The sequence below is a fragment of the Phocoena sinus genome, chromosome 1, assembly GCF_008692025.1.
Source record: "Phocoena sinus isolate mPhoSin1 chromosome 1, mPhoSin1.pri, whole genome shotgun sequence".
In the NCBI taxonomy this organism is placed as follows: Eukaryota; Metazoa; Chordata; class Mammalia; order Artiodactyla; family Phocoenidae; genus Phocoena; species Phocoena sinus.
In genome coordinates, this window is record NC_045763.1 from 10,255,331 (window position 1) to 10,279,107 (window position 23,777).

A 23,777-nucleotide genomic window follows, 5' to 3' on the forward strand; every position below is an offset into this window, starting at 1 on the left:
ACCTGGGACATGGTGAGAAATGCAGAATCTCCCCAGGAAGCTTCACAGCATTTTAACGGTGACTCACAGGGTCACGCTATTTGAGAAGGGCTGCCAGGGGGCTCTGTTCACTAAATATCCCTGTGGCTCCTGGCTTAAAATATGGATTCCCCAAGGGTCTAATTAATGAGTAGAGGGTGGAACACAGGACTCTGAGGTTTTAAGCAATCTCCCCATGTGATTCTTATTACAAAGTAAATTTGGAATCTGGGGTTTAGGATCTGGAAACAACCAGTTTTCACCTCAGGATGGAGCTTTGGGGCATTGTCTTCTGGTTCTTTTTGCTGAGTGGAATTTGCGGCATCTGGGAGTGGGCCACCTCTCCAACTCCTCCCCTTAAAAGAAAAAAAAAATAATTCCAAGAGTTCAAAAGGAAATAAAATCAAAACATAAATTCTCTTCCTGTTGCTAACATCCAGGACCTGAGATCAGGGCAAGATTGCTTACACCAGTAAAGTGGGGACTTGGGGGCCAAGGTCCAGGATTAAAGGGGACGAGCCCCAGCTGGAAGTGGACACAGGTTGGTGACCAGGTGGGTCCCTTTGACATCCTTGGGCTGCTGCGCCCCACCGACTGCGCAGGTCTGTCCTGGGCCCCAGCACCGCAGCGCTGTATCCAAAGTAGGAAGAGGCGGATCTCGCGCTCAGCCTTTTTTCCAAACCTGCCGAAGCCACCGGGGCTGCGAAGCTCCCAGCCAGCTCTCTCCGGCAGCTCCCCGGGAGCCCGCCCGCTCGCGGCCCCTGAACAAGGGCGCGATTTACCAGCGCGAACCGCCTCTGGCTCACCCAGAGGAGGACGGCCGCTCTTTTTTTTAAAGCCATCAAATTCAATATTTACAAGAACAATCCCTTGCTTGGTTCTAAAATGACTGGCCGCACAAGGAACAGTTTACTTCTAAGAAGAAAAACCTAATCTTGTGCCTTACTCTTAAAAAAGAGAATAATGATGTTTAAAAATTACCCCCCAAAAAATCGCTTATTGCCTGCGCCCCCTTTCCCTCCTATCGGGGAACAGAATAAAAGCCTATGTTGCCGGGGCTCTGGCCCTCCGCGCGTGCCGGCAGCGCCCCGCAGCCGCGGCCCTGTAACTTTAAACCTGGCCTGAGGTCATCGTTTTCGCGCTGGCCAAACAGAGGCAGGGGGCGGTCCTAGGGAGCCCCGAACTGGGACCACCTTACCGCGCGGGCTGTCCCCGCCCTCGCCCTCGTCGGGAGAGATAAATGCCGACTCTGATCCGAAAGTTCCCAACTGCAAAGTTTGCTCCTCCGGCTGACGCTGCGGGCGAAGGAACTCGGGGACCCCTCCCGCGCTGGGACTTCTGCTCCCCGCATTTTCCAGCCCCCAGTCTCTCGCTCCATCAAGCGAGGGCCTCTGGCTGTTTCATAATCTTCCCCCAGCACAGAAACGAGCTGCTCGGCCCCGCAAAGAACAAGTCAACTAAGAAAATGTGGAAGGTGCCAGTTCTGTTCTTCGTTTTGGGACGCGCATCGCTCTGGGTCCTGGCAGATGGTAAGACCCAGCAGGCGGGGCTCCCTGCAGCTGCTGGTGGGGACGAGCGAGCTGGGACTTGCGGGAATGCCCGGGCCTGGTATTTGAGGTTGCCCGGGAGAGCAGAGGGGAGCTGGCAGTGTATGTGTGCGCGCGAGTCCGGAGGACCCGCGAGAACGAGAGACAGCGGCTTTGCTGGTGCCAGGTCTCAGAGGAAGAGCTGAGCGGGGTGCCAGGAGGAGATCCCGAATCCACAGGCAGCAGGTGTGGAGCAGAGGGGGTCTCCCTCGGTGGCGGCCCACCCCCTGACGGCTCCTGAGAGATAGAGTGGAAGGGTAGCCGCCAGGAGCCTTCCACTGGCGGCGCTGGGCTTTCCTACGTGGCTGTGTATCGGAGGACCGCCCATGGCCTCAGAAGAAACTGACCCCAAGGAATCGGAAGGGACAGGGGCCGGGGGTGGAATTCCCCTGTGCTGCGACTGTCTCCCTCTGGGGGGCTGCCAGGTCTTATACCCTGTAGGAGGGCACGCTGGACACACCCAGGACCCTACCAGCGGAGACCCATTGGAAGAGGCCTCCGTTATCCTCTGTAGAGAGGATAGTGTGTGTCGAAAGGACTGAAGTGGAGGGTCCTGAGTGCGTGAAGGCCTATCGTGAACATTTAGGTTTAAGTTCCTTCGGGGCCATGTGTCAAACTTGGCCAAGAGCGCCAATGACTGAGTGTTGGTGACTCCTTAGACCCTCGCTCCACTGGATCTGATGATGGGAGCTCTGCCTGCCCATGATCTGCATCATCTCCTCCCCTTTTCCTCTTTCTCTTACATCTTCTTCTCATCTTGCCTCTTCCTGGCTCAGTGTGCTGTGTTTCTGGCATCCATGCACATTGGTCAGTGTTTAATTTTTCTTGGGTTTTTATTTTTAATCCGTTTCCACAGTAGAGTATAAGCTCCCGTGGACACAGCTGTGTCTTCGCCTTGATCCCGAGAGCCAAACAATATCTGGCACCACAGTAGTTGCTCACTGAATAGTGGTCCAAGGCGTTGTAAGCTAACTTGTGATCTTTGGAGTTGGAGGTTGAGGAAATTAAACTCTTTTTCATTTTCCAGATTGAGGATGGAGGTAAGCCTGGTGCCAGAAGAATCCTGCTCGAAGGGAGGGGTTTGAGGGAGGACTCCACACAAAGACAATTATACCCACAGCCCTAGGGAAGTGATATACGGTCTGTTACCCTCTGCCAGGCCCGTCTGTTTCGGGGAAACTGAGCTGCTCTCTTTGCAGGGCCGGGAGCTATTCGTGGCAGTCCTATCTTTGGAACTTCTCTCTCCAGGGCGATATACATGGCTCTGCGTTTCAGTTACATTTCCTTTTTGGCAAGACAGTGTGCAAATGACAACATTTTGTGCTCAGCGGGGCCAGGTGTGGGAGGCCCCCAAACTGAGCCGCATCCCAGCTCTGCCCAGGAAAGACGGCCGCTGGGCGGCATCCTCTGTTTTCTCCCGGGGAAGGGTTAGCCGTAATTATCTTAAAGACAGCCCCGAGTATCAAAGGTACTCCTAAAAAGAAGTGGTAAACATTGTCTGAAAAAAACCAGCCACCCCTAGTACTAGCAACTCGATTGCTAAAGACAGAAGCATCCCCGGACCCCTCCCCGGGGGCTGTGTGTCAATGCAGAGTTGCTGGGTTGCTGGCGAGGATTTGAGGCCCAGAAGGAGGTTTTGTCTGAGCATAATGAGTGAGGCAACTTGAATATGGATGAATAACTTCTTTGAGCTGAGCCATTGTGGGCTCTTGTTGGGGAGCTGGGCTGGGGGTAATTATGGTGATGAATTTTATTATCCTTGTCATAGAAGTCTACTCCCCACTGGACTTCCCTCATCTAGTGTTATAATCTGGTTCAGTTGTATAATCTGGTCCCACGTGTTGTCTCTTGGGATGTTAGTGGATTCAGAGGAGCTCTGCTGTCCACACATCTGGCATTTTCCTCCTTTGTCAGGCCCTACCCTCACTCTGAACTTTCATCCAAAACACGTACACGGGCCTCTTCATGAGGTCGTTTATTTTGTGAAATTCTGAGGGCTGCTGCTTGCTGAAAACCCACACGTGCTTTTCCGGGACCAGTCCACTCAGGATTAATCATGCGGTGAACAAATTACCCTGTGATTTCCCCAAAACTCTTGCCAGTTTCGGATGCTCGGAAATCTTCACAAGTTGCTAAGAGTTTTTGTTGCATTTAAAGCATCTCAGGTCTGTTAGAGCCTTCGTGACGGAGGCTATCCATTCCACTTGGCGTATGAGATCCAAGATAGCATTTAATACAGAAAAGCACATTTTTAAAAAGTATCCAAGCATAAGAAGGCTAAGTTGGGACATGGCAAATAGGGAGGAACCCAGGCTGAGCAGAGGTACACAGCCCCTTCTCGTTCCTCTGGCCTCCGTAATGAGAGGCCGGTGAGTAACTCTATACCGAGAATTACAGAGACCCCAGACCTTGGAGTGACAGTGGATGGTGTGGCCAAGTAGGAAGGACACCACCTCTCTCCCTTTCCCATCCCCCACCATGTGCTAGGAATGTCACAGTTCCCTCATTTAATCATCACAAGGCCTTGAATTATACATTATTATCTTCAGAATATGCCAGAACTGGGATTCAAAAAATGGGCCTAACTCCAAACCTCAAGCTTTTTTTTGCTACATTACACACTGAAAAAAAAGGAGAAGGTTGAACTTGAAATTAAAGTTTAACCTTTCTCTAAACTCCTTAAACATGAAAACAAAAATTTTTAAGGTATAAAAAGTTCTACACATTTAATATTTACCATAATACTCCTTTAAACATGAAGATGTCACAGTACCTTAAAATAGGATTCATTAATTCATTCCCCAAATAGTAATTCATCATATCCTGACTTTTGGGGGAGGCACACCTAGCGTAAAGCATGCACTTCAGTCCTCACCAGCAAAATGACGAACGTGTGCTTTAAATTCCACTGGCTTATCTGAATATTTGTCATATTTCTGGCTTCTAAGAGCAGGCATGCCAGGTTGCCACTTGTGGAAATATTACAGGGGAGGATGTAGAGAGAAAAGGCTCACATACTTGGCAGTACCCTTTTGAAACTCACTTGAGAAAGCTAAATCAGATCCTGTAAGGCTCTCCGAGGAATCTGCCATTCCTTGGATATTCCAAAGAAATATCCAGTGAGAGTGTTTTGCTGGAAGAGAATCGAATGATTGGGGGGAGCGGGTGGGTTACTGAGATAAGTCTTAGGATTCCCGTGGGGTGGGCAGGAGATAAAAGTACCTTTTGATTGGAGTTCTGAATCTTTCCCTACTGATGTCTTAAAACTTTTTGGGAAAGGAAAGCGATCAGGCATTTTATCTGAGATGGAGCCAGGTTAGGGAACAACCGGAATTCTGCCAACTTTCTCCAAAGCAGGAAAGTGAGGTGACTGTTTCCTTCCCTCTGTCTCACCCCAGTGCCCGCCAACCAGACTGCTCACGGCGGCTGGTCCATGGCAAGCATTCCCTTGAACTTCAACAGGTGAGGATGGTTGGGCTCTCCCACCGTTTCGTCTGGCCGAGTGTCTTTGCCTCGGGAATTGCTCAGAGGAGACGGGTTTAATTCTTTGAGGGGAATCGAGCTAAGTTCAGAGGGAAATTTGCAGACCTGCCCACCTCATTCACCCAGTTGTCTGACAACCTGAAATTGTCAGGGCAACACTAAATTCTATGCAGGGAAAAAAAACACCCACAAACCAAAAAAACAACAAACCTACCGATAGGATAATCACCTTTCCGGAGGAAGGTGTGCTCTCACCTCTGTCCAGAGGGTCAGGGCTTCCAGGGCTCCAGGCAGTAGAGAGAGGTCACTGAGGTCCCTCCCCCGGAGCGGGGGAGGTAATCATTGTCATTGTCACATTTGTAGCAGGCAGGGGAATGACAGTTATATGGAATATAGGTGGGAAGTGGGGAAGGGCCACTAGAAGATGCGTCAACATATTACTGATGAGAACGAAGTATTTCCTGTCGTTCATCATGCTGTCTCCATCTGGGTGAGTAAAACTCAGTTAATACAAGCAAAGCTGTGATCCAGTGAATGGTATCCTGCCCAGAGGAGAAGGGAGTCTGTTTGCCTAGAATCTAGACAGGGAGGGGAAAGGAATAAGGACTAGATGACGTGAAACCTGCCTTACCCAAGGAATGCATTTATTTAACAAATATTTACTTACTAACTTCTTTGTGAGTCAGACAAGGCAAACGTTATCCTTGCTAACAGCTAGTATGCTAGATGTCTTATCTGGTGGCTGTAGGGCTCCTGTGAATTAGGGATCCCTGTTCTTTCACAGTCTGGAAATGTATTCCACCCAATTGCTTCACCCCAGACTTTGTTCTATCTGCGCCAGACAGCATTTCAGGTATTTCACTCTTGAGAAGGGCGCACCTTGAATAGCAAATATGGGTAGAAAGCATTGGGAAACTATTTCCCATTCTAAATAAGCTATTTGACTTCCTGCCCTCTTATGAGCTTGGCTAGGGTGAAACAGTTTCGTCTGAGCTAGATCACCCTGTAATCAGATGAAATTTCTGAATCTGTAAAGCTTAAGGAACTAGATTCTGCATGGGTGGTATTCGTAGCAGTAACTGTATAATAACAGCTGACAGTTACTGAGTGCTTAGTGTCAAGTGCCTTCCCAGCCCTATTTCATTTAATCCACACAACAGACCTACAAGGTAGGAACTATTTGTATTTTACAGATGGGTAAAGAAGCTCAGAGAGCTTCAGTCACTCACACACAGACACAGAGCTAGAAAATAGCAATGGTGAGACTTCACTTCAGGCAGCTCAACCCCAGAGCCCACACTCCGAAACATTCAGGACAACAGCCAGCTGTGCTTAGGGTCGTGGCCGCCAAGGACACTCAGAGACGTCAGCAGGTTGATTTCAAGTTAACTTTTACAGCAGTAAGTCCACTTGTTATTTGTTGCATACATAATTCAGATTGAAGAACTAGACTGACGTTGGGGCACCTAACTAAAGGACGTAATCCCTGCTCCCTTAAACATTTATAGAGCACACATGTTATTAGGAACTTTAAGAGTTAGAACGGAATCACACAATGGGGCTGCAGCTCACACAGAGAGGCAAGGCAGGTGTGTGTGTGGTGTATACAGACAAGGCTGCACAAAAGTCATGTCCTGCGTGGCACACACCATTACCTGCTGCTGCTAGTTTGGAGATGAGATTCTTGTGGGCTTCAGGAGCTGGAAAAACCCTTGTGGGGAAGATGGGACTTGATCTTGGCTGTGAAAAATGGTGGGGTTCGTTGGGCAGGGTGGCAGGGAAGGGCAATCCTGGCAAGAAAGACTGCTTGGAAAAATGTGTGGAGATTAGAACAACCTGGAGTTTGTGTGGGAAGAGGTGTGGGCAGGCACCCAGGGCTGGGAAAAGCCATGAAGGCTGGCTGGAGTCGTGGGTGTCATGGAGTCATGAGTTGGGGAGGGCTGGAAATCAGGGAGAAGGCTGAGTCCGTGTTGAGTGGGAGGTAGACCTTTTTCTGTAGGCAAGAGGCAAATGGGAGCAGATTGGGCCATGAATAGTGATTGCCAGAAGAAAACTTAATGACAAGGACACCACATGGGGTTGAATCTAGTTTATGGGACTAGTCTTGGGGGAGGGGGAGAGTCAGGAGATAAAGAGACTAAGTGTGGTTACAGAAGAAGGGGGCATGAGACCAGATTTGGGGCAATAAGAGCCAGCAAGACTTGTAGCTCAGTATCTCCAGATTTCTTCTTATTTCCACATTTTCTGATTTCTTCTTATTCACCTCTTACACCACTCATCGCTGCTTTAAAATTTTTTATTGATATGTAATTCTCATGGCACAAAATTACCCCTTTACGTTAAACAATCCAGTGGTTTTCAGTATATTCAGAGAGTTGTACAACCATCACCACTGTCACTATTAGAATATTTTCATCACCCCCTCCTCCAAAGCCCCACACCATTAGAAGCTGCTCCCATTTCCCCCTCCCTCACCCCCTAGCAACCACTAATCTGCCTTCTGTCTTTATGGGTTTGCCTATTTTAGGTATTTCATATAAATGTCATCATACAATATGTGGTCTTTTGTGTCTGGCTTCCACTTAGCATGGTGTTTTCAAGGTTCATCCACGTTGTAGCACGAGTCCGAATTTTATTCCTTTTTATGGTAGAATAATATTCTATGACATGGCTATACTGCATCTTGTTTAGCCATTCACCCATTGATGGACATTTGGGTTGTTTCCATTTTGGGGCTACGATGAATAATGCTGCTCTGAACATTCATGTACAAGTCTTTGTGTGGACATATGTTTTCATTTCTCTCAAGTATGTCCCTAGGAGTAGAATTGCCAGGTCTTATGGTAACTCTATGTTTAACTTTTTGAGGAACTGCCAAAGTGTTTTCCAAAGCAGCTGCACCATTTTACATTCCTCCAACAACGCAAAAAGGTTCCAATTTCTCCACATCCTTGCCAACACTTGTTATTTTCTATTTGGTTGAGTGGTTTTTTTTTTAAATAGTAGCCATCCTGGTGTGTATGGAGTGGTATCTCATTATAATTTTGATTTGCATTCCCCTAATGACCAATGATGTTGCACTTCTTTTCATGTGTTTAAAGGCCATTTATATATCTTCTTCGGAGAAATATCTATTTGTCTCTTTTGCTCATTTTAAAATTGGGTTGTCATTTTTTATTATTGAATTCTGTGTGTATCCTGGATACTAGACCTTTATCAGACGTATGAATTGCAAATATTCCTCCCATTCTGTGAGCTGGCTTTTCAATCTCTTGATAGCATCCACTGAAGCACAATTTTTTAAAAATTTTGATGATGTCCGATTTATCTGTTTTTTTCTTTTGTTGCCTGTACTGTTGGTGTCTTGTCTAGGAAACCATTGCCTAATCTAAGGTCACAAATATTTACTCTTATGTTTTCCTCCAACAGCTGTATAGCTTTAACTCTTACGCTGAGGTCGTTGAGTCATTTGAAATTAATTTTTAATGAATTAATCATGGTGTGAAATAGAGGTCCAACGCCGTTCTTTTGCATGAAGATATCTAGTGGTCTCAGCACCGTTTTGTTGAAAAGACAGTTCTTTCCACTGAATTATCTTGGTACCCGTGTCAAAATCAATTGCCCATAAAAGTGTGGGTTTATTTCTGAACTCTCAGTTCTATTGCATTGATCTATACATCTCTCCTTATGCTGGTACCACATGGTCTTGATTACTGTAGTTTTGTAGTAAGTCCTGAAATTGGGAAGTGTGAGTCCTTCTCTTTGTTCTTTTCCAAGATCACTTTGGCTATTCTTATCACTGTATTTTAATTATTTGTGTACATCTCTTGCTCTTTAGAGAAGAGAGCAGGACCTGTCTTATTCAGTGCTTAAAAGAACATATGGGGGGCTTCCCTGGTGGCGCAGTGGTTGAGAGTCCGCCTGCCGATGCACGGGAAACGGGTTCGTGCCCCGGTCCGGGAAGATCCCACATGCCGCGGAGCGGCTGGGCCGGTGAGCCATGGCCGCTGAGCCTGCGCGTCCGGAGCCTGTGCTCCGCAGCGGGAGAGTCCACAACAGTGAGAGGCCCGCGTACCGCAAAAAAATAAATAAATAAATAAAAAGACATATGGTTGGTACGTGGTAAACATCTGGCAGGAGGAAGAGGGAAGAAACACAGTGGCCCAATCCGTTTGGCAGGAATGACAAGAAGGCAGGTGATAGAAATCAGATTGGAGGGATGAGAGATTAGGAACCAATGTGATGAGAAGGAACAGGAGGTTATGCATTGTCTTATAGACACAGTGAGTTTGAGGTATAAGTAAGACATCCAATCTGATGTATCTGATGGGTACCTGGGGAGATCGCAACTAAAATGGCATCAGAAATAAGCCCTGGACACAAAGTTTGCTGCCTGAATTCCCCATTCATGGGAACAAGGGAGAAGGATGGCAAGGAGGCTCAGAAGAAACAGGCTTAGGCTCAAGGCCAAGGGCAGATAGTGGAAACACAGCTACATACTGTACATTCCTGTAGGGCCCCATCCTCCTGGGCTCACAGCTGGACTGTCTGTGGAGGATGTCTGTGCATGGGTGGAGGGTGAGGTCAGAGCCGAAGGGGCTTCTCTTTTCACTGTTGCAAAATCAGGGCCTGCTCAGCTGACAGCCCTGCGTGAATCACAAGCTCAGTTTCCGAGCAGATGGTGAGTGTTTCCCAAACACCCGATCATCCCATTGAGATGCTGTGCTCCAGGCCAGCGCTTCTAAAGCCCGCTTTAGTTGTTTGGTTATTCAGGTACTAAGCGGTCCACCCTAGGAGTGGCCTCTTGATGCAGGACTGCGGCCCCTGCCAGGTTCCAGAAAAGTTATTACAGAGGTGTTGTTTCCAGTCCACAAAACTGTGAACTCATTTCCTCTTTTTACTGAGAACATTCCGCTCTTGGTCAAGAGAGAAACCTCTCCCCAGGTTGAGTAATCTTGGTTGAGGTTGTAACCAACAGCCTCGAGTTTTGGCATTTGAAGGGTCCTGAGCCCTCTTTGAGTTTGGGGTGAGTGGGTAAGTTGATTCATTCTCCTGAGTCCTGAAAAGTGTAAATATTCATTCATTCATTCATTCAGTTATCAGAGACTGCTAGCGGCTGGGCCATAGACTTACAGCAGAAAGGAACGCTGCCCTCAAGAAGTTTGATAAATTGATAAATGCTTAGTAGGGAGAAAGTCGTGAATGCGGTGTTATCAAGCCCTGTGCTAATTTGGAGGAAATTACTTTCTCCTGGCACCTCGGGAGGGTGCGAGTGGGCTCTGAAGAAAGAGGTGTTTTCCCTGGGCTGTGAAAAGTACGTAGGGTTTGGGTGGGCAGTGGTGGAGATGAGTCGGGGAGGAGAACGAGTGGGAGCTGTGGAAAAGTAACCAATACACAGAAAGGCTGTGTAACGGAGTGGTTAGAGCTGGGCATTTCTTTGGAGTCTGACAGATCTTGATGTGTAAGCCCTGCATCACCCCTTGCTGGCTACATGGGTAGATTACTCTCAGCTCCACCGTCCTCATTTACAAAATGCGGATGATGTCAGTCTGCAAGGCTTTTGTGAAGATCAAAAGAGAGTGCTTGGCACAACGTTGTACACACTCTCCTATAAAATAGTCGCCATTATTAAAATACCTACCTCGTGGATGGTCATGGAGATTGATTGCGAAGATTTGTGAAGGGTACGCACTAGGTCTCAATTCCTTTTCCCCCATCGAAGGGAAGAGAATGGATGTGGTTGGGAGACCTGTCTTATGGACTGCGTGTCCTGCACCTTCCACCTGCCAGTGAGTGGTGTGAGTCCTTGCTTCTGAAATGAAACAGGAGTCCCCAGCCATCTCTGGCCCCTCTCCTTTCTTTATTGCCATGTTCAGCAGCAGAGACTTTCAGAACGCTGCCTCCAGCTTTGGTAGGTGACCCAGAGGGGTCAAAGAAAAATGCCCCTTGGGGCATTGAGCATAACCTCCCCTTCTCTGAAGCCAGGGGATGTTCCCTGCTCCAAGTCTTAATGGGTAGCATTTCTTCTGATTTCCCTAGAGGAACTAGTGACGCTTGTCTGATCTCTGCAGGCTTGACATGTTTCTCTTGATTTTTTCTGGGAGAGGCACACAGCCCCGATGCCGACAGCGGGCAGTCTCAGCCTCAGCCTGCAGGGACCGACAGGACCGGATGCAATGAGTGGACAGGCTGCTGCTCATTAAAAATCAAATGGCAGAGCAGCAAAGTCCATCCTCATAGGGGGAGCATCCTGTTTTCAGCTCTGCTGTCTCTTTCATCAGGGGAAGGCATTTAACAATTCTTGGGTGAAGCAGGGTGGACGGTGGTAGGAATATTATAAGGTAAGGGAGAACTCAAAAGAAATCTCCTACTTGACTGTAAGTGTACTCTTTCAGTCAGTCACTCAGCAAACATCTGCTAAATATTTAACCATGGTGCCAGGCATGGGGAATATGGGACTCTGTGGGCTGGAGGCTGTATTGTATGGCCTGGAGGAAAATTAAGAGCACATGTGTTCCTGTGGGGTACTGAGTGGTGTGGCCAGACTTCTAGGAGTTGCCTAGATTCTCCACAGCCAAACTGTGATCCAGTAAGCAATTTACCAGGATCCTTGGAAGGGGTGGAGGTAGGTGGGGAAGCCCACAGGCCACATCAGTGATTGTACTGACCACAACCTGGGGTCTGCCAGGAGTTGAGGGTCTGGGTAGGCAAATGGCTTTCGATATTCCACAGAAAGGCTTCTGTACAAGTGAGGATGTGGGCCAGCCTATGGGACCAGAGGGGTCACTCGAAAGATGTGGTAAATAAAAGCAAAGTCCGAACACCTTTCTTCCGGCTGCAGAAACCCACATCATGGTAACGAAAGGAGTGCCATCAAACAGCTAAACTGGGGATGTCTTGAATGGAGATGAAAGGCTGTACAAAGATCTGACTATCTCGGTGATCACGGTGGGTGGTCTGCAGAATGTTGGATAATGTTGGAGGTTGACACCCCTCTGCAGTGTGGGGTGTGTTTACTTTCAGGCTTCTGAGCACAGTTTTGAGACATAGAAAAATAATGTATAAAAGCCAGTGTCTGGGCAAAGAAACAGAAGCAGGCATTTTTGGTTTTGTTTTCTAAATAGATGTTTTGACCTCCCCCTAAAAGCATTACATTCTCCCAAATTTAATTGGGATTATTTGTTTGTCAGTTATCTTACAGTTTCTCCTACAGGGAAAATTCAGAACTTCCTAGCATGTTGCAAGAAAAGAAAAAGAGCATTCTACATTCGATGGCCACAAAAATCATTCCAAGGCCAGACAACATGAGAGATGCCTTAATCTATTTGGCTAACACCACCGGTTTTCTTTGAAACCCTGGGGGTAACTCAGCTTGACTTCTTTTAAAATCAACTTTCCCACTTTAATCTCCAACTGTTGGATTCTGAAGCTTCAGGTCAGCAGAAAGAGGACCACAGGGAACTTCTTCCTTATGTGGAGATGGAAATGGGGCAGAGGCTCTTTACCTAAACTTATGTAGGAGACTTCTGTGGCTGTCCTGATAAAACAAGGTGAAATCCAGTAAAGGACTCAGCATCATATGGGAACATCCTTCTCTTTTCAGTTCACCGATTCATACTCTAAATGTTATCAGGACTTCCCCGGTGGTCCAGTGGTTAGGACTGTGCCTTCTAATGCAGGGGGTGAGGGTTCGATCCCTGGTCGGGGAGCAAAGATCCTGCATGCCTCACGGCCAAAAAAACAAAACAAACCCCAAAACCCATAAAATAGAAGCAAGGGCTTCCCTGGTGGCGCAGTGGTTGGGAGTCCGCCTGCCGATGCAGGGGACGCGGGTTCGTGCCCCGGTCCGGGAAGATCCCACATGCCGCGGAGCGGCTGGGCCCGTGAGCCATGGCCACTGAGCCTGCACGTCCGGAGCCTGTGCTCCGCAACGGGAGAGGCCACAACAGTGAGAGGCCCGCGTACCGCAAAAAAAAAAAAAAAAAAAAAAAAGCAAAATTGTAACAAATTCAATAAAAGACTTAAAAAAATAAAATAAATGTTGTTATGCACAGAGCTGCAGCAAATGGTAAAATGAAGTCTCGCCGCTGAGGTTTCATATTTATTTCTGATTGTTGGGGTAATGACTTCAGATGCCTTCCAGCCATTACCTGTCCAGTTCTTTCCCTTCCCACTGCTCTGTCCTGGTGCAAACACCACCCACTTCTGCCTGGACAACAGTCTAAGTGATTTCTCAGCTTCCGTCTGACGCCGGCACCATACCCGACACCCACATCTATTCCATGGCAATAAGAGTGGTTCCTGGGACTGGGGTTATGTCCTGCCCCCACTCAGATCATCTCCTGGCTTCCTTTCTACTCCAGTTGAAATCAAGACCCCTTCCTTACAGAGTTCCACCAGACTGGCCCTCCACACCTCCCGGGTCTCATTTTCTTACCATCCAGCCACACTGATCACCCTGTTTCTGGAGTGTGTGGTGCTCCAAGCTCATTCTGGGCTTCAGGGTTAGTTAGACCAGCTCTTCACCTACCTGGAGATCACTCAGTCATTCAGCAAATACGTACTCTGTGCCTCCCCTTTGCCAGTATCGTAGGCAATGGGGACATTGAGGTGAAACAGCCTTTACTGAGCTTATGTTCTAGCGGGATAGTCGATCAGTGAATATACAAATATTCACTAATATTAGCGTGTGGGGAGGGGAGTACTGATCTCCATGGGTGGTCTGGAAGGCCTCCCGAGAAAGCGCCCTGTGAGCAGGGATCTGAAGCGGGGGTGGGGTGCAGGAGCTCTATCTTGAGATTTTCCCCCGTTTGTCTGCTTGTTGTGAGCACCCGCACTCCACCACAACAGTACCCAAGTCCACGAGGGTGGAGACCTCACCTGGTTCACGCCTCTGTCTCCAGTGCCCAGAATGGGGCCCAGCATTTAGTAGGTGTGCAGTAAATATTCGAGGAGATAGAGGTGAACCTCGGGAAAGCTCCAGTCTCCATCGTTGCTGCTGCCTTTGTTTGTAGAAGCAAGAGAACCTCTGCTCTGAGAAATACAGCCTTTGTAAGGCAGATCACACCTGACTTCTAACATGCCACTTCTGGGTGCCTAGTCCGAGAAGGGGACTCATTTGAGGAAACAGAGGTTGTAGTCACTATATAACTTGATTGGGGGATTCTAACGGATGGGATTTCATAAGAGAAGGTGAGATGCCCAAGGAAGCAACTGCTTCCGACAACCAGGATTATAATATTTTTTTTTTTTTATGAAGACATTGGATACTATAATTCAATTTATTTGGGTGCATAATTTACATTTTTCATTGTTAATGTAATCTTATGTTAATCTTCTTTTAACATCTTTATTGGAGTATAATTGCTTTACAATGGTGTGTTAGTTTCTGCTTTATAACAAAGTGAATCAGCTATATGCATACATTATCCCCATATCCCCTCCCTCTTGCGTCTCCTTCCCACCCTCCCTATCCCACCCCTCTTAGGTAGTCACAAAGCACCGAGGTGATCTCCCTGTGCTATGCGGCCGCTTCCCACTAGCTATCTGTTTTACATTCGGTAGTGTATATATGTCCATGCCACTCTCTCACTTCGTCCCAGCTTTCCCTTCCCCCTCCCCGTGTCCTCAAGTCCATTTTCTACGTCTGCGTCTTTATTCCTGTCCTGCCCCTAGGTTCTTCAGAACCTTTTTTTTTTTTAGATTCTATATATATGTGTTAGCATATTTGTTTTTCTCTTTCTGACTTACTTCACTCTGTATGACAGACTCTAGGTCCGTCCACCTCACTGCAAATGACCCAATTTCGTTCCTTTTTATGGCTGAGTAATATTCCATTGTATATATGTTCCACGTCTTCTTTACAGGATTATAATTTAAGGGAGGATGAGGGTGGGGGTGAAGAGGAAGGATGACAGAACCCAGGATGGGTGGGCATTTTCCAGGCAACAGCTGCCATAGAGTCACCAAAGGGTCTTGGGGCCAATGAGCAGGCAAAACACTTGGCTTTGCATCCACTCACTGACCAGGCCGACTTGGCAAATCGTTTAACTTCTGACCTTGTTAAAGAAAGTTTTTCTGGCACTCGTTCAAACAGCTGCAAAACTTTATTCAAGACTATTGCCGTGGGGCTTCCCTGGTGGCGCAGTGGTTGAGAGTCCGCCTGCCGATGCAGGGGACACGGGTTCGTGCCCCAGTCCAGGAAGATACCATGTGCCACGGAGTGGCTGGGCCCGTGAGCCATGGCCGCTGAGCCTGTGCGTCTGGAGCCTGTGCTCCGCGACGGGAGAGGCCACAACAGTGAGAGGCCCGCATACCGCAAAAAAAAAAAAAAAAAAAAAAAAAAAAAAGACTATTGCCGTAGGGGAGAGAGATGGGGCTCAACTTCAAATACTGTAAGGACAGCTGGGGATTTGTAGCTAAGGAGCAGAGTGAGGGGCAGTGGATAGAAAATTATGAAGAAGAGACCTCAAGGGTAGGGGGATTCTTGCTAAACTGGCCTAACAGGGTTCTTGCTAAAGGCAGTCCAGGGACTTAAACATCAAAGGTGGGAGATGGGGAACTTGATCACATATCGAGGGGTCGAGAGATTGTCTCTAACCTGAACTTAGCAGGGTTCTTGCTGAAACTGGACTCTGCAATGATGGACACGGAAGCCCAAGGCCATGGTCTCATTGAGAAGAGGGCTCAGAGGAGCCTCACTAAGGTTTGGTCAAGGAGGGCCTCTGTCAACCTCACCTTCCTCATCTGATCAATGGGGACAAAAATGCCCAATGCAACCCACCTTGTGATATAAAGTCAGCCTGAAGACGTCACGTAAACCCTGCATTGCTGAACAAATGGGAGAGAGGGTGTGCTGTAATGCTGTACCTCCTGCCCTCAGCAGAACCTGCGACTCAGAAAGATGTCAGTGCACTTCTGTTCGAGTGTGGCGCCCTCTCCTTGTGCTTGCTCTCTGCACCCTGTTTTATTCTAACTACATCCCTGGCACAGAATTAGCTCAGCGGCGGTCAGCTGATGTGGAGAGGAAGAGGGAGATCGTGGCGAGGGGAACACAGATTTAGGAATCAGTTCTGGAAAGAGTCTGCAGACAGAGGGCGGAATGTAGGGGGCATGGGGGCAGATGGCAGTGCCCAGGTCATTTAGGCTGGTCCTTGTGCTAAAGGTTTCTCCCAATACCCTGACACAGTATTTGGAAGAAACCATTTGTCTCATTGAGAGCTAGTTTTGAAGCAGAGAGGAAAAGAGGAGTTATTGCAATGACAGTTTAATCCTTGGGGGAAAATCACATTTATATTCCCATTTTACATCACGCTTTGAGATGAACACAAGACAAATAGAAAGAACCTTAAGGAAAATATAGATGAAATTTACATAATCTTGAGGAAGGGTTTGTAAGTGTGACATCAGAGGGACAAAACAAGCTTAATAAGTTTGACTAGTGAGGGACCTTGCCACTTACAGAAGAGACATGCCAATTAGTAAAAAAAAAAAAAAAAAAAAAAAAAAAAGATGATTGTAGCATCTATTCCAAAGAATACATTCTTAAGGCATAAAGAGCATTTAAAAATTATTTAAAAAGGTGAATACCATAAGAGAAAAATGGTCACAAGAGAAGACACTCCTATCGGCCAGCAAACAGATGGAACAACTCACCAGCACAAATCAGAGAAGTGTAAATGAAACCACAAAACTGAAAACACTTACACAAAGGCTTTTAATCAAGAATTTGGGACTGTTGCAAGGCAGTCACAGTAAGAGTGTGGTTTAATATTCCATCCAAATTCTAAAATATTTTAAAAGAAATGCCATCCCATAAATGTATGGAAACTAGAATAATTTCTTTGGAGCCATTAGACTTTAATGCTAAGATAAGAATGATTCATAATTAACACTTTTATCCCAATAAGCATCTCTTCAGTGCTCATTTGTTCTCAAACTTAGAAACCTTAAGATCAAATCAAATTATCACATCATCTTCTTAGAGGTAGTACCTTTTTAAAGAATAACACACACACACAGATTCCAAAGCAAATGGATGCCTTACAGCTGTATTTGGAAACTTCCATTGGTTCTGACCGGCAGGCTGGAGGAGGCTGGGTGTGGCAGGAAAAAGGTGTTCATGTGAGCATAAGGGGACACCGCTCCAGAACAGACTCTGTTATTGTAGGTTCATCGCTGCACTTATATAAACAGTTGTGCGTGTTGCCTGTGCACACGCGTGTCTTAGGAAGAAAAAAAGGATTGGGGAGCAAAGGCATCAATACATGATTTGAATTTCACCATTCAAGAGAAAAGGATGTCAAATGCTGGCTGGAAACTCAGCAGCTGGGCTCGTAGGAACCCTTCACCCAGGAAAGCCTTCAGCTGAAATAATGAGAGGGAGAATTGAGCATCTCTTGTTAAAGATCAACTTTCCCATGGAGCAAAAAGAACTCCAGGGCAGTGAGACAAAAGAAATGCCTCTTAATCATGAGTGTCATTCATAAAATGTCCTTTGTCTGTTCAGAGCAATTTTAGTCCTTGGGTCTGTGGGCCAAGAGTAGAAAAGAACAAGAAGGAGTTTTTATCAAGTTACGCTTTCAATGAACTGAACATTCTATGAAAGAATTCAAACTAACTTCATTCAGTACTTAATTTGTTTGACGCAAGGGTGGTTTGATTTTGCTTTTTAAAGTTAGAGGATGCCATATAGTAAGTGATTTTGCTGAACACTCCAGAAAACATTTTTTAAGTGGATGGTCTGTTAACTGAGTTCAAACCAGGAGTGGAAGAAAAGAAAATAGGATGCTTAGTTTTTTAATAAAGACTGCTTGCCTAGCAAAGGGATATTCCCCCTTGAGCTTGATAGCTACATTCAACATTCGGGACTTCCCTGGTGGCGCAGTGGTTAAGAATCCGCCTGCCAATACGTGGGACACGGGTTCGAGCCCTGGTCCGGGAAGATCCCACATGCCGCGGAGCAACTAAACCCGTACGCCACAACTACTGAGCCTGCGAGCCACAACTACTGAAGCCCATGTGCCACAACTACTGAGTCCGCGTGCCACAGCTACTGCAGCCCGCGCACCTAGAGCTCGTGCTCCACAGCAAGAGAAGCCACCACCCCCCACAACTACAGAAAGCTCGAGCGCAGCAAAGAAGACCCAACGCAGCCAAAAGAAAAAAAAAATACATTCAACATTTGCTGAGATCATGGTCATAAATCCTTAGCAGGAGCCCCCAGCAACCAGCCAAAAAGGGAGGCGATCCATTTGCAGGCACTGAGGTATTCAGTTGTTGCTAACTAGTGAAAGCCCTTCCCCCCACCCCAGATGAAAAATAAATGCATATGCTCGGGAGGCTCATCCAGAACGTCGATTGGCAACACTGGATTAGGACCCTCAGTGCAAAAACAAGGCTCATGGAACAAGAGAATTTGCTCTAGAGGTTTCCTTCCTCTCTGCATCAGCAAAAAAGCTGTGATCAGATATTTATTAGCTGTGACTTTGGCTGAGCCATCTAAGCATGGGAAGAATAAGGAATCTTAAGGCAAGGGCCAGATTGCTCACTTAGGCACTGTCTAGATATGAACATCTGCCCTTCAGTTAAGCACGTAAGTCTCCAAGCACCCCCTCGCTCTTGCTCCTGGGCTGTGTGCTCACTTATTTTGCAACTGCAGTTAGTCATGGAATTTCTTCCAGAGCCACTCGAGTCTGGAGAGGGAACCCATGACCGATGAGTCAGATTTGCTTTAACTTGTGAAGGGTTATTTGGTGAGTTGAGATGGTGCTCCTACCAGGTCAGGATTAGCTCTGACCATTGCGGTAGAGGGTGAAGAGGCCACTTCTAGTTCTCTCCCGACTCCTGGAATTCAACCTGCAATCCCACCCCACCCATCCCCTCCTCCTCTGGAAACCTTTCTCATTGGCACACAGGGTCATTCATCTAGTGCTAATGCAGAAAAACCAGGGCCAGGGGCTGTGAGGTCTCTCTTTAGTACAGCTCTGGGTGCACTAGAAGTTCTCTTGGTTATCTGGGCATCCTTAAGTACATTACTGATCTCCCCTGGAGGCGATAACCCCAGCCATAAAAGAGGAGGTTGAACTCTGTGTCATCTATGAGGTCTGTGGTCAGAGCCAGTGATTCTAATCATTCAAGCAGACAGCGGTCTCAAAATGAAATGCAGAGTGAGATTGATTTTAAAAAGAAGGAGGACCTGCTTTTGGACATTCTGATTCAGTAGGTGTGGGATAGAGCCTGCTAATTAGCATTTTTAGAAATCTTTCCAGGTTATTCTTCTAGGTCTAAATGATATTCTACTGACCGGAATGCATTAATTCATTGTATGAAATGGCACCAGGAAGAATCAGGTTCATTATTGAAAAGGCAAGGTGTACACCCCCCATCCAGCATACCTCAGTGGGATACCAGGGAGGGGCTGCCTGCTTCACGTTTTTATATGCCCATCTTCCTTACTTTTACAATGGAGATAACCAGGCAGTAGTATGTATGTAGAATGGTTTGTGTTAAGCCAGAATGACAACCCCCCTAAAAAGGAAAAATACCCCAAAGAAATGAAAAGAAAAGAATCTGACTGAAGCTGACCAGTTTGGTCTGCCCACATGATTTCCACGTCGAGGTCTGACTCAGTCTTTCCTTTTCAGGCAGCACGGTCCGGCCAGAAGATGACATGACTACAGGTGTGGAAAATACCAAGGCGACCCTGGGTGTGGAAGATTACATGGTGACACCAGGTGCCAGTGGAGAGCCCCATGAGTCTGCTGGCTTGACAGCTCTGGTGAGTGATCACATGCAGGGATATTTATTATATGTACGTGATCACATGCAGGGATATTTATTATATGTACGTGATCACATGCAGGGATATTTATTATATGTACGTGATCACATGCAGGGATATTTATTATATGTACGTGATCACATGCAGGGATATTTATTATATGTACGCGATCACATGCAGGGATATTTATTATATGTACGCGATCACATGCAGGGATATTTATTATATGTACGCGATCACATGCAGGGATATTTATTATATGTACGCGATCACATGCAGGGATATTTATTATATGTACGCGATCACATGCAGGGATATTTATTATATGTACGCGGTCACATGCAGGGATATTTATTATATGTACGTGATCACATGCAGGGATATTTATTACATGTACGTGATCACATGCAGGGCTATTTATTACATGTACGTGGTCACATGCAGGGATATTTATTATATGTACGTGATCACATGCAGGGCTATTTATTATATGTACGTGGTCACATGCAGGGATGTTTATTATATGTACGCGATCACATGCAGGGATGTTTATTATATGTACGCGATCACATGCAGGGATATTTATTATATGTACGTGATCACATGCAGGGATATTTATTATATGTATGTGATCACATGCAGGGATATTTATATGTACGTGATCACATGCAGGGATATTTATTATATGTATGTGGTCACATGCAGGGATATTTATTATATGTATGTGATCACATGCAGGGATATTTATATGTACGTGATCACATGCAGGGATATTTATTAGATGTATGTGGTCACATGCAGGGCTATTTATTATATGTATGTGGTCACATGCAGGGATATTTATTATATGTATGTGATCACATGCAGGGCTATTTATTATATGTATGTGGTCACATGCAGGGATATTTATTATATGTATGTGATCACATGCAGGGATATTTATTGCAGGGATATTTATTATATGTACGTGATCACATGCAGGGATATTTATTATATGTACGTGATCACATGCAGGGATATTTATTATATGTACGTGATCACATGCAGGGATATTTATTATATGTACGTGATCACATGCAGGGATATTTATTATATGTACGTGGTCACATGCAGGGATGTTTATTATATGTACGTGGTCACATGCAGGGATATTTATTATATGTACGTGATCACATGCAGGGATGTTTATTATATGTACGTGATCACATGCAGGGATGTTTATTATATGTACGTGATCACATGCAGGGATGTTTATTATATGTACGTGATCACATGCAGGGATGTTTATTATATGTACGTGATCACATGCAGGGATGTTTATTATATGTACGTGATCACATGCAGGGATATTTATTATATGTACGTGATCACATGCAGGGATATTTATTATATGTACGTGATCACATGCAGGGATATTTATTATATGTACGTGATCACATGCAGGGATATTTTGTGACTGACTTATTTCAGCATGCTTGTACATAATGTCCCCAGTGTTCATCCATATGGTAGCATGTGTAAGGATTTTTTTTCCTTTTGAGGTTGAATAATATTCCATCGTATGTACACGTTTTCTTCATCTGTTTGGATTGCTTCTAACTCTTGGCTATTGTGAATAGTGCCGCTATGAACATGGTTGTGCAAATATCTCTTCCGGACCCTGCTTTTAATTCTTTTGGGTGTACACCCAGAAGTGGGATTGCTGGGTCATATGGTAGTTCTATTTTTAATTTTTCTAAGGACCTCCATTCTATTTTCCGTAGTGATTGCAACCGTTCTACCAACAGTGCACAATGGTTCCAGTTTCTCCACATCCTTGCCAACGTGTTATTTTCTGTTCTTTTGATAGTAGCCATCCTAACAGGTGTGGGGCAATAATCTCATTGTGGTTTTGATTTGCTTTTCTCTGATGATTAGCGATATTAAGCGTCTTTTGTACGTTTTTTGGCCCTTGCGTATCATTTTTGGAGATTTGTTTACTCAAGTCCTTTTGCCCAGGGAACTCCCTGGTGGTCCAGTGGTTAGGAGTCTGTGTTTCCACTGCAGGGGGCATGGGTTTGATCCCTGGGCAGGGAACTTAGATCCTGCATGCTGTGTGGCACAGCCAAAAAAAAAAAAGACTGGAAGTCAAGTCCTTTTGCCCATTTTTTTAAGTCAAGTTATTTGATTTTTTTGTCATTGAGTTGTAGGAGTTCTGTATACTTTAATCAGATATTAAAGTATATGATTTGCAAATATTTTCTCCCATTCCGTAGGCTGCCTTTTCACTCTGGTTGATTGTGTCCTTTGATGCACAGATTTTAAGTTTGATGTATAGCCCCATTGATCTATGTTTGTTTTCGTTGCCTGTGCTCACAAGCATGTCTGTTGAATGCTCCATTGGCGTGAACTTTGGAGTCAGCAGAACCATTTCCAAGTCTTGTTCTGTCGCTTGTTAGCTCTGTGAGCTTGGGCATATTATCTGATCTCTCTAAGCCTGATTCATACTATAGGGCTAATAATAGAATTTACTTAGGGGTTTTTGTGGTGTATATGAGAAGGTATTTCGAGGGCCTGGCAAATAGTAAGCTCTTAGTAAAGGCTAACTATCGCTCTAACTGGGGAAGGAAGGGCATTAAAAATAATACAACATAGTATGTGCCAAATAAATGTTACAGGGGAAAAGTGCCATTCAAGTTCAAGGAAGAGAAAGAATTAATGCCTCGTGCCCCAGTATTTTCTGAAGAGTTTAGACCTTAGGAAGTCAGCGTGCTAAACATTTGGCATTTACTTCAGGATTTTACTCCTATCCCCATTCTTGTTGTTTCTTTATGTTTGTTTTCGTTTCCACTTTAAATTCAGGTCATCATATAGCTTATACATTTATGCCACCTTAAATCCATTTCTGTTATAAGGCAGAGTATAAAGCATTAGGTTTTATTTCTGTTTTGCCTCATTTACATCTCCAATAGATGCCGACAAGAGCAAAGAGCACAACAGAGGATCACAAAGAGGACCTGCCAACTGCAGAAAGCACAGCCCACTCCCAAGGACAAAGCCAGAGCACCACAACCCTGAATGTGGCAACTCGTCCGTCCCCGGGTAAGAAAACCAGACACCCCAGTAGGGGTTGATCTTCTTTTGCCATAATCAGTGTATTCCAAAAAATCCAGGAACAAATATAATAATCAATGGGGCACATATTGGAATGCAACCCTAAGTTTGAACCAAGCTTTCTGTGAAATACAAATTTCAGAATTCTTATTTATTGGTTTGCTGACCACAGCTTTCTAACCTTATATGACAACTAGTGATAATGCCTCCACAAGGGCAAGTTAGGTAGCTACGGGTGTCATATTGCTGACCCTAACCTGATATCATGCCACACTAAGAGCTTTGTGTTGACACCCAAAAGCGTGAAACGTAAGCCAACCTATGTAAATCTTAGTAGAATCTATGCTGACGTTTACCACCTTACACTGAGTTCATGTCTGTACACAATGAAGCAAGAATCTACTCTAAACCAGTCTTACCGGGATTTGGGGCTGTGCTTGTGATTCACAGTTGGTACCTGCAGCGAAGTGAATGGGACCCCATGAGGTGAAACGCTTTAGGGTAACTTTGAGTCTTTGTCATTATTATGAGGTTTAGACCATCACTAATGAGCATGAGGAAAGATCATTGCCATTACAACTTAGCAGGAGGGAAAAGAGCCTCCTATTTCCAGCACTTTCTTAAGAGAAATTCAGTTGTTTGGGATATTTTTAAAATATACCTTATTTTGTAGTAGATAGGAGTGGAAGAGAAGAGGAACTAATCCTCTAATAACTGCCATGAGCGCTTGCTAACTCAAGCAGTTTTCTATAATCATTTTATATAGTTAGGTGTTTTCATCTTTAAATGAAAGCAAACATAAGGACCTTCCCTAA

General features: G+C 45.6%; 1 protein-coding gene across 2 annotated transcripts in view; it reads left to right on the forward strand.

The window, feature by feature from the left end:
• The first annotated feature begins 1,240 nt into the window (after window positions 1–1,240).
• PDPN (podoplanin) overlaps window positions 1,241–23,777 on the forward strand; it is a 28,032-nt gene continuing 5,495 nt past the window's right edge. For both annotated transcript variants that reach the window (XM_032607031.1, XM_032607040.1), the window contains exons 1-3: window positions 1,241–1,547; window positions 19,733–19,866; window positions 22,821–22,950. In XM_032607031.1, the coding sequence (XP_032462922.1) occupies window positions 1,259–1,547; window positions 19,733–19,866; window positions 22,821–22,950 (553 nt within the window). In that variant the 5' untranslated portion in view covers window positions 1,241–1,258. The remainder of the gene's footprint in view (window positions 1,548–19,732; window positions 19,867–22,820; window positions 22,951–23,777) is intronic.